Source organism: Armigeres subalbatus, chromosome 2, assembly GCF_024139115.2.
Source record: "Armigeres subalbatus isolate Guangzhou_Male chromosome 2, GZ_Asu_2, whole genome shotgun sequence".
Taxonomy (NCBI): Eukaryota; Metazoa; Arthropoda; class Insecta; order Diptera; family Culicidae; genus Armigeres; species Armigeres subalbatus.
Window position 1 is genome coordinate 14388705 of NC_085140.1, and position 13618 is coordinate 14402322.

A 13618-nucleotide genomic window follows, 5' to 3' on the forward strand; every position below is an offset into this window, starting at 1 on the left:
ACCGTGTATATAGATTAACATTTAAGAAAGGTCAAGTTTTAGATAAAATTTAAATCATAAAAGCTATTCATGCCAATCATCACTGAGCTCGACATTATCAGAACCGTTCAAGTTTCTTTGATCCCATGTAGCGTATGAATTTTCCACATAAAAAATGGGTTTGAAGGGCAATATGGACTCAAGAAATAAATCTATTTTTGAAGTTGAGACATTTTCGAATGTTAACTCCGATTCAATGACACTGACGTTTCGAGTAACGAGCCTGGAAAAACAAAGAGACGCAATACTCCTACCTTTAACAACCTTGTGCTCGATTGGAACAACTGATTTGACAGCAAATGCGCTGTTCCAATTTTGACACTTCGTCTCTTTGTTATGAGTGCAGCCTCTTTAGTTTCGAGCTGTCATAAAATGATTGAGCCCATGCAGCCAACCGGAACATTTAAACCTTTTTAACTCACCTTGCACGCGGCGAAAACATATCTGTCTCTGTTTGTCCACCGCTTCGGTCCCCATCATCGCCTCCTGTTCTCCGCTGTCCCGTTCGAGCTGTCACAAGCGCAAAAAAGAGCACAATGTGCGTTCAGAGTGATTGCATGGTGTTTCCGTGCCTACTTCGTCGTCCAGGATTTACGATAAAACCGAAATCGTGTCAAATTCGACTGATTTTCTGCGGTAAATAGTGGTGCTCCGGTCGCGAAAATATGTGAAAATCGTTCCCGAGAGCCATTCCGACGCGTACAGAATGAAATTAGTGACGGAAAGGTGAAATCTGCTAGTGAAAAATCCGCTTGAAAGTGAGCAGCCTGGGTCTGTCTCGGTGCGGTTCCATTTTAGAGCCAGCAGCCTCTTCTCTTTGGGGGGGGTTTGTGTTGGTGTTTGTGCGTGTGAAGAAAACACGACGACAAGAAGAAAACGTGTAGTGGAAGAAAAAGTGCCGTGGCCTTCTCGGATCTCGACGGCGATTGAGCGGGAGTCGAATATTTTTCGGTATTTACGTGCTTTTAACTAATAGGGCGAGCCTTGAACACCTTTCATGATAGTTTATGAAGTCTGGGCTCACGTTTAGAATATTGTAAAGCATGTTTGTAGAACCATTTCAATTGTGTTTTACCTTGCAATGAAACAAAACAAATTTATTTTTAACCTGAGGAACAACATTCAATTCAATTGAAAAAGAATAATAAAACATGGATGTTGTTATTTATTAGTCACCGTACTCTATTTAAGCGGAGTTTATTAAATTAAAGTGAACTTCAGCTGCACTTTCAAAATTAGAATAAATCCTTAAAGTTTGTTTTACTAAATAAATTAAATTCTTAGACTATTGAAATGTTCTACAAAAATGCTGCAAATATCTTAAGGTTAAGCAGTGAAATTTCATAAACATATATTTTGGCCCGCTCTATCAGCTACGCAATAAAAAGGCGAGTGTAGCGCTGCAGTTTCGTGAGGAATTGTGTATCGAAAAAGTGGTGTAAATTGGCGGGGCAGCTTTACAAACACATTTGTTTTGGTCACGGCTGATCCCATGCCCGTACAAATGGTCTGCGACTCAACATCGTTGGTGAGTGCGGCGCTGCGCGACTCTTTGACCTCGTCTGGCGGCAGTGGCAACAGCAGCAGCAGTAGCGGTCTTGGAGGAGGAGGTTCCATGTCTGCGGCTTCCTCGTCATCGTCATACGGAAGAGTCCCATCGTCGGCAGCCTCTTCGTCGTCGTATTTTAGCCTTGGTTCGTCCGGTAAAAGCTCTGGGTTCGCGGATTTAGATGACGACGACCTTGTTGGCCACTTCGAGGGTCAGCTTGCAGACGCTCTTCGGCGGAAACAGTTGAAGCCGATCCGATACGAGGAAGTGCCAAACTACAGTGCCGAGCAGGAAAATTTGAAATCGAAATACATCGTACTGAAGGCTCCCGCCAGCACTTCCAGTAATTGCATCAATGGATCCAACAGTGTTGGTGGAGGAGCTGGGCCCGTCAACGGAAGCACCAACACACAGGTGATGAATGGAGGCGGCCGAGGAAACCCGTCGTCGACGATGACGTCCAAACTGTCTGTCGTAAACGCCACTTGCAATGGCATCAGTCACCAAAGTAAGTACATTTGATTACTGCTAGGGGGTGTTTTTATTGGAAACTTTGGGGGGAAGACGACCAATGAACTTGACGATGTGGGTAAACCACTTACACTTTCCCTCTCTCCAGTTTTGTTGTCTGCCTGTGTGTCTCAATTGGCCCGTCCGTGTAGGGTCTGGTCTACAGTTGTGTTTGTTTTCGTGTTTCACGCTAAAACCAATGTGCAGTTAGCAACCTATCAGTCTGCTGGTCGAGCCACTACGCGCGCAGTTGAAATCGTGCATCACCGTCTTCTGAAAGTGACTGATGAGGTGAGACAGTGAAACCACTTCATTATTGACGCTGGTCAAAATTTGATGAAGACGGTGAATTACAATTGCGTGGCTTCCAGTGTCACGCTTGTGAATATATTTAGTGCGTACACTGCTTAAAGTCCCAAAATAATTCACCTAGCGATGATGGTGCCTTTCTCGTGTATTATAAAATGTAACGAGAAAAGCACATGAAAGAGGTGGAAAGTGCACTTTAGGGAGATAGATTCTGTTATTTCCATGAGTTCACATTTATTTGCATTCATTTGAATGCATTGCAGCAGTTCTTGAGTTAAAAAAAAATCGATTTTGATTTTTTTTTGCCTTTCTCGTACAACAAAGTTGTAGGGGAAGACACCCAGAAATCGCCCTCCCCCCAGTTTTCGCCCACCTATTTTAAAACTTTAATTTCTCGAAAACTAGTTGTTGGGAACAGTTAAAGTTCAGGTTTTTTCATAATTGATTGATGCTTGTATGGAAAAACTTTAACTGTAACTGTTTTCAACAACTAGTTTACGAGAAATTAAAGTTTTAAAATAGGTGGGCGAAAACTGGGGGGAGGGCGATTTCTGGGTGTCTTACCCTACCAAAAGGCTAGCATTTCACTCCAAAATCGAACTTTTTATATTAGTCTCGGAGACCCATGATGTTATATACCAATCGACACAGCTCGTCAAACTGAACAAATGTCTGTCTGTCCGTGTGTATGTGTGTGTGTGTGTGTGTAGATGTGTGTGTGTGTGTGCACACAAAAACCGAAAAACATTAGCCACTTTTTCATATAGTAATTCTTAACCGATTTTCTTGCAACAAGTTGCATTCGACGGGGTACAAACCCTAGTTGATCACTATCAAATTTCTTAACGATTGAGCATTCCAAAAAAAATCTTAATATTAAAATAGTTATGGAACATAGTAATTAAGTTATAGCATGCAGGGAATCATTTTTTTTGGAATGCGCATGCAAAACAAGCGACAAAAGAGAACCAACGACAAAGCTTTGTTTTTGTCGGAGATAATAATAACAAAGATCCGCAAAATTTTGTCAGCAACAAAAAAGAAGACAATCTTGTTGCTAACTTTTCATCCCGTTATTTTGCATTATTTCTAGAGAAAATTTTGCTTTTATGCTATCATAGTTGCTGCGTTTATAGAAATATTCGAGAATCGAACAATGATTACAAAATTACCATCGTATTTTCGGAAATATCAGAGCAAGCAAGGCACATGATTCTTGTCATATTGTGTTCAATTTCTGATAAAGGTTTGTCGTTAGATGCGTTTGTCAGTAACAAACTCTGTTGATGACAAAGAGTATATTGTTAGGCGTTGCTCGAATATTGATTCCCTGAGCATGTCATAAATGCCTTGAAGTATCTACCCATGCAAGCTCTTCTATTCGATTTTGTACACGACTTTAGTATGCAACGCAAGCTTTGATTGCATACAAGTTACAACGCATAACGCCATATAACGTTTCTGCAGCTTTCTGGTATAATAAAAAAAGGTCGCATAAAACGCGCACGCTAATAATACTTTACTTAGCGGGAATGACGGCTTTGGCAGGTTTTGTTCTATTATTGGCAGGGGGTTTTTTATGTCTGACTATGCTCAAATTTGGCCTAAACATTATTTGCATATCAAAAAACATTGTGGCCAAATTTCATAAAATTTGTTCGACAAAAAACCCCCTGCCAATAATAGAACAAAACCTGCCAAAGCCGTCTTTCCCCCTATTGATTTTAAAATCAATATAACAATAATTATTCAGCATTTCAACAAATTTCCCGATAATGCATTTGATTGTTGCACAATCACTGCTAGGTGGATCAATCTGGGTTTTTTCTTAAAGAAAAAAATGGAGATTAAAACAATGTTTTATAATAACTCCTTTTAAGCTGCACGGGCCAAATGTCATTTTATAAATGTAAGTGTCATTCTATCGATTGAAATGGTTACTTATTTTATGTTTAAAATGCAAATAAAAGTTTAACAAATAAAATAAAAATCTGCTGGAGATCAGAAGAACGTGCTTTATCTGCTAAACTTTAAAATACTCAATATTTCCAGAGCAATGAAACCGAACCCCCCATGGATTGCGCATTGAGCAATTTGTTGGTTTACTTGAACACACATTTCCAAGTAGGATGAGTAGATATTTCTCGGGTACTTATTCAAAAGGACGTATGTGATTTTGTAAACAAAGATTCAAACGTCGATTTGTCCGATCTGATAACCCTCCCACGCAAACCATCACCATAGACAGATAGGAGGAGGCTTTGGCTACCTGTTGGTGGTGTTGATTTGCGTATGAATGTCATCAGATTGGACAAATCGACGTTTGAATCTTTGTTTACAAAATCACATACGTCCTGAATAAGTACCCGAGATTTAGTATTGTCTGGCTTCTACACACTGGCTTCATCAGCAACAACGCTCGATGAAGTAGGATTGTGTCAGAGTCTATATATAGAGTTGCGCATAGAGGATCTGCTTACACTGATGCTGAATGATGCTCATGTTATTATGTTGAATGGCAACTTGCATTTTTGTTCTACCCTCCAAGTGACTTCACGGGAGTGTTCACTTCAAAAGCTTTTAAATTCGATAATTAGGCTTCCTACAGAGTGCAAACAAGTCAGTTTCTTGTTGCTACTTTATTAGGGGGTGTATTGAAGTGTTTTTGCACTGCTTCTAAAACAAATCTAATACTTTTTAGTTTTTGTGTTTTAATTTGCCATAATATTCATTAGGCGATAACAATAATTCCGCCTTACCAACAAGCATTAACTTTGCTCGATAGTTAGACGGTTTGACAGTTCAATAGCTGTAGATTTGGCTTCACTATTTGCGCAACTCTATATAATAGACACTGGGTTGAAGTTGTGTCAGTTGGTCGTCAGATACCAACCGGAACATAGGCAATTAAATTTGAATGAACTGTAGTCGGGTTGGGATCTGACGACCAACTGGTACAATCTCTCACAACCCTACTTCATCGAGTGATGTTGCTGATAAAGCAAGTGTGTAGGCGCCAGACAATAGACGAATCCAAGTAAAAATAAGAAGAAGACACACGACGGTGTTAACTTTGACAGATCCTTCAGCACAGCATAGGGAGATCATTTTAAAATGCTTTTAATAAATTCTAGACAAAATGTAATTAAAATCTGATTGATGTACGGTACGGAAAAAGTCTATACTAAATACTCATCCCACATTCCTACTTGGTTGGCATTGTACAAAAAATACATATGAGAGAGTTAGTTCTGAAAATGGATTGCGAGAGTTCGGCTACGTGCCTGGTGCTGGGAATTTGGTTTTATCAGTACACGCTTAGGGGCCCTCCTTAGCCATGCGGTAAGACGCGCGGCTACAAAGCAAGACCATGCTGAGGGTGGCTGGGTTCGATTCCCGGTGTCGGTCTAGGCAATTTTCGGATTGGAAATTGTCTCGACTTCCCTGGGCATAAAAAGTATCATCGTGTTAGCTTCATGATATACGAATGCAAAAATGGTAACCTGGCTTAGAAACCTCGCAGTTAATAACTGTGGAAGTGCTTAATGAACACTAAGCTGCGAGGCGGCTCTATCCCAGTGTGGGGATGTAATGCCAATAAGAAGAAGAAGTACACGCTTAGCTGCGGAGGACGCCGGATATTACTTCAAAAAATCGAAAACTTACTTTTACCCCACGCGCACACTTGCCCCACCCTACTCTACATTTTCATAAACAATCAGTCTAGAGCTGGCAACGTAGTGTTCCTGTCTCGGCATTTGTCTGGTGTTGGCCTTGATATATGTCTCATCGTCCATTACAATGCTGAAGGTGCGCGAGTTGTGGCCACCGTGTTCTGATTATCGCTCCGGTTCGGTATCTTCCGATCTTTTATACGTGTAGTACAGAACCTCCTTTTTCTTTCCACAAAAACAATTTGAAACCTTCGCCTTTTCCGCAACGTCCCTGATCAAAATGTTGGGTCGGCGCTTGAATTGGATCCATACCATCCTGAACTTCTTCGGATCTGATGTGCCACTTTTCTTGCCGTTACCATCGCTCCGCTTGTTGTCGAACGGTTATTGAATGTCTCGATAGGATATGTTGATAGAAAGGTTAAATCTCGCTTAAAATTTTTATTTTAAAACATATTTCCATTAACAAATGGTATTTGATATTTCAAGCTGCAAAAACTTCTAAAACCACATAATAAACACTGTCTATCACCATAATCATAATTGCATCGAAAAAAAAACAAAACATCTCGAAACCAGTAAAAAAACCCAGATTAATACACCTAGCAGTGATGATGCCTTTCTTGTGCATTATAAAATATATTGAAAGAATCACATTAGAAAGGTCAAAAAAGATCTTTAGGAGAAGAGATCACTTGTTTTCGATCATTCTGCATGTTTTTGTATTAGTTAAAATGCATCGCCACAATTTTCGAAAAAAAAATTTTTTTTTTGGTTTTGAATTTTTTTTTCCAAGGGGGGACCCTTGTGAAAAAACAATGATTTTTCAATAATTCCAAAATGCGATGTCCGATCGAGCCAATTTTCAATAGCAAACAATGGGACCGCATTCCCCGTCGAATGCAACTTATTGCGAGTAAATCGGATAATGCTAAGTTCCAAAAAGTGTGTCTACAAAATTTGTACACATACACACATACAGACATCACCTCAGTTCGTCGAGCTGAGTTGATCGGTATATAACACTATGGGTCTCCGGGCCTTCTATCAAAAGTTCTTTTTTGAAGCAATCATATAGCCTTTCGGTACAACTTTGTTGTATGAGAAAGGCAAAAATTAAAATTATTTTCAGCCCCGAAGTTGCAGTAGGCTTAAGGTACCCCGGGGCAAGTGGGACCTAAAAAACGCTAGTTCAGCAAAATCGTTAACGCATATTTAGAAAACAGGGTATTTCAGGACATTAACCACGGATACATCATTATATGCTTCCGTTGTTGAAGTGCAGACGTGTTGTAAGCCATTTATTCAGTTACAAAAATATTGGTAGTGACATAAATAAATTTACCTGTGAAACCTACTTACCCCTTCAAACGGGGCAAGTGGGACCTATTCTGCTTTATACTGTCGAACGAAACTAATTTGAAGAATGCAGATATAATGTTCAGGTAATTTCTGAGTCGTAGTATTTCCGATCATGGATGGAGGTTTTTGCTTGTCAGTCTTTTGTTTTTGGCAAAAAGAAAGGGATTACAATGTTAGCAAATATAAAAACAAGACAACAGCCAGTTTACTGTTTAATTGGCTTTTGTCTGGCTTTCCATTAGCTTACTTTCTTACCAAATGTGTTAGATGGAAGAGATGAGCAAATCTTGGTCACTTTTCGAATGAATGTTTCTCTGTTTAGAACACAAATTATTACATAAATTAGAACTTTAAAAGGAACGTTTTTATTCAGGCGATGCGCAAGTGTTGTAAATTTGTAATAGAACCAATGGCCAATTTATGTCTTAAGCAATTTATTTATCTGAAAATCTGTTAATCTGATACGATGTTTGAAAATAACAAAACACAAGAAAAAAACCTGTTGATCTATTGTAGAATAAATAGATTGTTTACTCTGTAAACGAAAATTTAGCATAGCTATAACCATTGCTCTTTTCCATGAGGAAGATAATTTCCAGAAAGTAAAATACACATTTGGTAAATCAACTGTACACTACTTCTTAACAACGAAACCAACGATATCAACTGCATTTGATTCAGATCCATATGATATATGAGTGTCGAAGTTTCGATGTCACACAATTATTTAATTGCTCAAAATAATCACTTTCCACATCGATGATGAATTTAGAAACGACTATTTTTTTGGAAATTCATTGAATAAAAATAAAAGTGATAGAATTTGCCAGTAGTTTAAAGTCATTATTAAACAATAACATTAGTATGGTGTCGCAAATGGTTTTGATTCAACAATTTTTTGTGTCAGGCGAATTCGTTGATAATTCTGCTTAATCTTTCTAGAACATTGTTACCATTAAAAACGTTCACCGATTAATCGGCAGCCATAGTACCCACTTACCCCGTATTTTCACTTGCCCCGGGGTACCTTATCTGAAAAAACGAGTGACTTGGCCGTTCTCTTAGGGTGAACCTTCACATATTTTGACTTTACACATTTTACATTGACTTTACACATTGAATATTGTAAACATAACTATTACAAATAATACGATATGAAATTAAACATTTTGTTCCGATTTGTTTCATGTTTATATTTTGTGAGCAACGTATAGAAGCATGTACAAAAAAAAATCTTAAGAAAGCAAAAACGTAAAAATTAAAAGGGATTCCAAAAATTTCTTAATTGGAAGTTAGATAAAAATTGAGACATTAATAGATTACTTATTCGTATGTAAGTGTGCGTATGTGCGCATAATCTCAAATTGACTACCATATAAATCTCACTTTTTTTACTAACATATAAATCTCACATCTTTTTCAGATATTAAACATTGCAAAATTAGGCTCCATCATGCGAAATACATGTTATTATTGAAAGCTATTGAGTTTCATGCAGAATAAGGACCGATTTAGTTAGTTCTGAATTATTCAGGGTATATAAATAACGAGTATACCTACTGCATTACAAAAGTTACTAACCATGTTAAAATAGCTACAGTGTTAGCCCGATTTTGTCAGTCCACGATTTTATCACATTTTCGACCCGATTCTACCACGTCCCGATTTTATCACGTTCTCGACCCGATTTTGCCACCACAAAAAATTTTGCACTTTCTTTTTATTTTCGTAAATAGTACCGCAAACAAGAATAACTTTCATTAAAAAATTTTACCGCCAGTGGTTTATTATAAATGACTTATAAGCACCTATGAAGGATTCTGAAAGCATTTTCGTCAAGAAATAACGGGTACTGTTAACTTTTTTTGCCTTTCTATGGCATAAACTGGTTCATATTTGTGAAATGAATTAAAAAAACCCTGATTAATCCACCTAGCGGTGATGGTGCCTTTCTCGTGCAGTATAAAAATAGTATTTTGGCCATTACTCTTGAGCCCACAGTCCGATCTGGCCAATTTTCAATAGCGAGGGAATCGGTTGAGGATAAGTGCCCGAAAAATGAGTGACACTTTTTTACGCGATCATTCCGTAAAAAAAGTATTTTGGCCATAACTTCCGATACCATAGTCCGATCTGGTCAATTTTCAATAGGAAACAATGAGACACAATTCTGCGTCGAATGCAACTTGTTGCGAGGGAATCGGTTGAGGATAAGTGCCCGAAAATGGTGACACTTTTGCTACATTTTGGTACGTGGATGCGCACAAACAAACTCACACACACTCACACACACACACACACACAGACAGACATCACCTCAATTCGTCGAACTGAGTCGATCGGTATATAACACCATGGGTCTCCGAGTCTCCTATAAAAGTTTGTTTTGGAGTGATCATATAGCCTTTACCGTATACTTAGTATACGAGAAAGGCAAAAATATTTTAGCCATAACTTCCGATCCCATAGTCCGATCTGGTCAATTTTCAATAGGAAACAATTCTGCGTCGAATGCAACGTGTTGCGAGGAAATCGGTTGAGGATAAGTGCCCGAAAAATGAGTGACACTTTTTTACGCGATTATTCCGTAAAAAAGTAATTTGGCCATAACTTTCGATCCCATAGTCCGATCTGGCCAATTTTCAATAGGAAATAAGGGACCACAATTCTGCGTCGAATGCAACGATATCGAGGGAATCGGTTGAGGATAAGTGCCCGAAAAATGAGTGACACTTTTTTACGCGATTATTTCGTAAAAAAAGTATTTTGGCCATAACTTTCGATCCCATAGTCCGATCTGGCCAATTTTCAATAGAAAACAATGGGACACAATTCTGCGTCGAATGCAACTTGTTGCGAGGATCGGTTGAATCGGTTGAAGTTAAGTGCCCGAAAAATGAGTGACACTTTTGCTACATTTTGGTACGTGGGTGCGCACAGACGAACACACATACACACACACACACACACACACAGACATCACCTCAATTCGTCGAACTGAGTCGATCGGTATATAACACTATGGGTCTCCGGGTCTCCTATAAAAAGTTTGTTTTTGGAGTGATCATATAGCCTTTACCGTATACTTAGTATACGAGAAAGGCAAAACCAGAATAGTCCACCTAGCGGTGATGATGCTTTTCTCGTATATAAAAATGTATCAAGAAAAGCAGATAAGAGAGGTCAAAATTGCACTTTAGGGAGATTGCTTTTGGATCCTGTACACCTCTGGTGGTGCAAAGGGCCGACTTGAAAGATCTCCATCCTGAGCGTTGCCCTGCTATCGCTTTAACCTGTTGCCAGATTAGATTTCGCTCGACTTCTTTTATTTCTTCATTGAGGCTTCGCCGGGAGATAGATTCAGTTATTTCCATCAATAGGAGGTCGTCCTCCTTAGCCGTGCGGTAAGACGCGCGGCTACAAAGCAAGACCATGCTGAGGGTGGCTGGGTTCGATTCTCGGTGCCGGTCTAGGCAATTTTCGGATTGGAAATTGTATCGACTTCCCTGGGCATAAAAGAATCATCATGCTAGCCTCATGATATACGAATGCAAAAATGGTAACCTGGCATAGAAACCACGCAGTTAATAACTGTGGAAGTGCTTAATGAACACTAAGCTGCGAGGCGGCTCTGTCCCAGTGTGGGGATGTAATGCCAATAAGAAGAAGAAGAAGTAGAAGGAGGTCGTCCGTTGCATTCTAGCAAAAATTCCGCTTGAGGCCATTTCAAAACATTTTAACAACAGCCACTACACCTGATGGCATAATTGCAATATTTCCATTATCAGGCGACAGGTGGTGTTGCTGCGTGTTTGTATCAATGTAATATTGCAAATATACTAGTGACATCTGCTGTTCGATATCGTAAGCTTTCAATGTTCCTTCCACACACACAAGGTGGAGAACAGTCTTGGAGAAATTGAAAGTATACAGCTAGAATATTGTATGGAGGTACAATGAAATATCTTTTATTGTTTAGAACTGTAAAACAAGTCGTGGGTACAAAAAATCTAAAAATTATTTGTGGCTTTTTGACCTAGCTTTCATATTGATGCGATGCGTAGTTGATGAGAACGGATGATTTGTCCATACAAGAAAATTCATTTTACTTTAAATGTGGTGGCGCCATCTCGTTCAAACAGCACCTTTGTCTTTGCCTTATTCACTTTCGTTTGCGTTCATTTGAATGCATTGTAGCAAGGGGTGATAAAATCGGGATATTACTGTATTCAATCCAACAAACGCCTGATAGATGGGCAACTTGACTTACAGTGCGTTATTATTCGTTTTATTGTCACTCAATCCATACAATACCTATATACCTATTAACATGAGCAATAAGCATGAGCATGATGACCGGGCATTTCGTAGTTGCTACTCCGTGATTGACTAGAACAATCGCAATTGCACAGGGAATTAATGGGTGGAAGCATGGGATTTGCTTTCCAACCTCAGTGTGCACAGTCCGAGAGCTCTAGTATTTTTTAAATGGTCGATAACGACGTTAGCCTCGTCCTCACGGTCATCGGGGATGGGAAGGAATTGTTGAAGCAATCAAACGCCTACTGCAAGCCGAGAACACCTCTGCACTCGCCACAAGTTCATGCGGAATTTTATTGGAATTTTCAGAGTTAGGTTCTATGGCAAAAGTTGATCTTGGTCAACGGGTTGCCAATGTGATATGAATGAAAGGGTGGTATATTCTAATTTGATGCCAAAACGAGTTTTTTTTGTTAATTTTGAATTCTAACAGTTACCTAGAACTAGTTAAAGTAGTAGGTGAATAATAAAAGATGGAAACGGTATGCATCCCCATTTCCAATTCTAGCGATTGCTAGAACATGAGAAATATTCGGAAAGATTCTGCGTATGAGGCAGAAATGGTAGCCATATGACCACCAAGCCCGTTTCACTCAACTCATAAAATCCACCTATTGGTAGAAAATTAATTATGAACTTTACTCGCTTAATCTTCGTGAAAAGTTACGACAGAGTCAAAAAATGGCTGCCACAATGACCGTATGTTTGCGCTCATTCATTCATCCATTCATTTATTCAGTTAACATCTAAACAGATAACACTGAATCAACAATTTGACGCCACAATGCACGGTTCGAGGCCGCATCTCTCCATCCTCGGATACGCCCCACGCTCGCCAAGTCGTTTTGCACCTGGTCTGCACATCTCGCTCGCTGCGCTCCACGCCGTCTCGTACCTGCCGGATCGGAAGCGAACACCATCTTTGCAGGGTTGCTGTCCGGCATCCTTGCAACATGTCCTGCCCATCGTACCCTTCCGGCTTTAGCTACCTTCTGGATACTGGGTTCCGCACCTTCTGGATACTGGTCCTAAGCACCCGTCTTTCGAATACTCCGAGTGCTTGCAAGTCCTCCTCGAGCATTGCCCATGTTTCATGTCCGTAGAGGACAACCGGTCTTAAAAGCGTCTTGTACATGACACATTTGGTGCGGTGGCGAATCTTTTTCGACCGCAGTTTCTTCTGGAGCCCGTAGTAGGCCCGACATCCACAGATGATGCGCCTTCGTATTTCACGACTAACGTTGTTGTCAGCCGTTAGCAAGGATCCGAGGTAGACGAATTCCTCGACCGCCTCGAAGGTGTCCCCGTCTATCGTAACACTGCTTCCCAGGCGGGCCCTGTCGCGCTCGATTCCGCCCACAAGCATGTACTTTGTCTTTGACGCAATCACCACCAGTCCAACTTTTGTTGCTTCACGTTTCAGGCGGGTGGACAGTTCTGCCACCTTTGCAAATGTTCGGCCGACAATGTCCATGTCATCCGCGAAACAAATAAATTGACTGGATCTGTTGAAAATCGTACCCCGGCTGTTACACCCGGCTCTCCGCATGACACCTTCTAGCGCAATGTTGAACAACAGGCACGAAAGTCCATCACCTTGTCTTAGCCCCGGCGCGATTCGAACGAACTGGAGTGTTCGCCCGAAATCTTCACACAGTTTTGCACACCATCCACCGTTGCTTTGATCAGTCTGGTAAGCTTCCCAGCTGGGCGATTATCACATATGTCGCTTTTGAAGTTATGTGCTCCTAAAAGCGCAATGTAGTTTTTAAATTGGATTTCAACGCGATTCACCTTAAAATACTGAAGTCTGGAAATATTTCCATATCTCGAGCAACATATGATTGGGGCCGAA

At 40.0% G+C, this 13618-nt stretch overlaps 1 protein-coding gene across 7 annotated transcripts in view; it reads left to right on the forward strand.

Moving 5' to 3' along the window:
* The first annotated feature begins 574 nt into the window (after positions 1 to 574).
* Positions 575 to 13618, forward strand: part of LOC134217853 (ubiquitin carboxyl-terminal hydrolase 36) — a 37054-nt gene continuing 24010 nt past the window's right edge. The window contains exons 1-2 of one of the 7 annotated variants that reach the window (XM_062696674.1): positions 575 to 990; positions 1324 to 2096. In XM_062696674.1, coding sequence (XP_062552658.1) covers positions 1532 to 2096 — 565 coding nt within the window. In that variant the 5' untranslated portion in view covers positions 575 to 990; positions 1324 to 1531. The remainder of the gene's footprint in view (positions 991 to 1323; positions 2097 to 13618) is intronic. The other 6 variants (XM_062696672.1, XM_062696673.1, XM_062696675.1 and 3 more) reach the window with 6 other exon arrangements.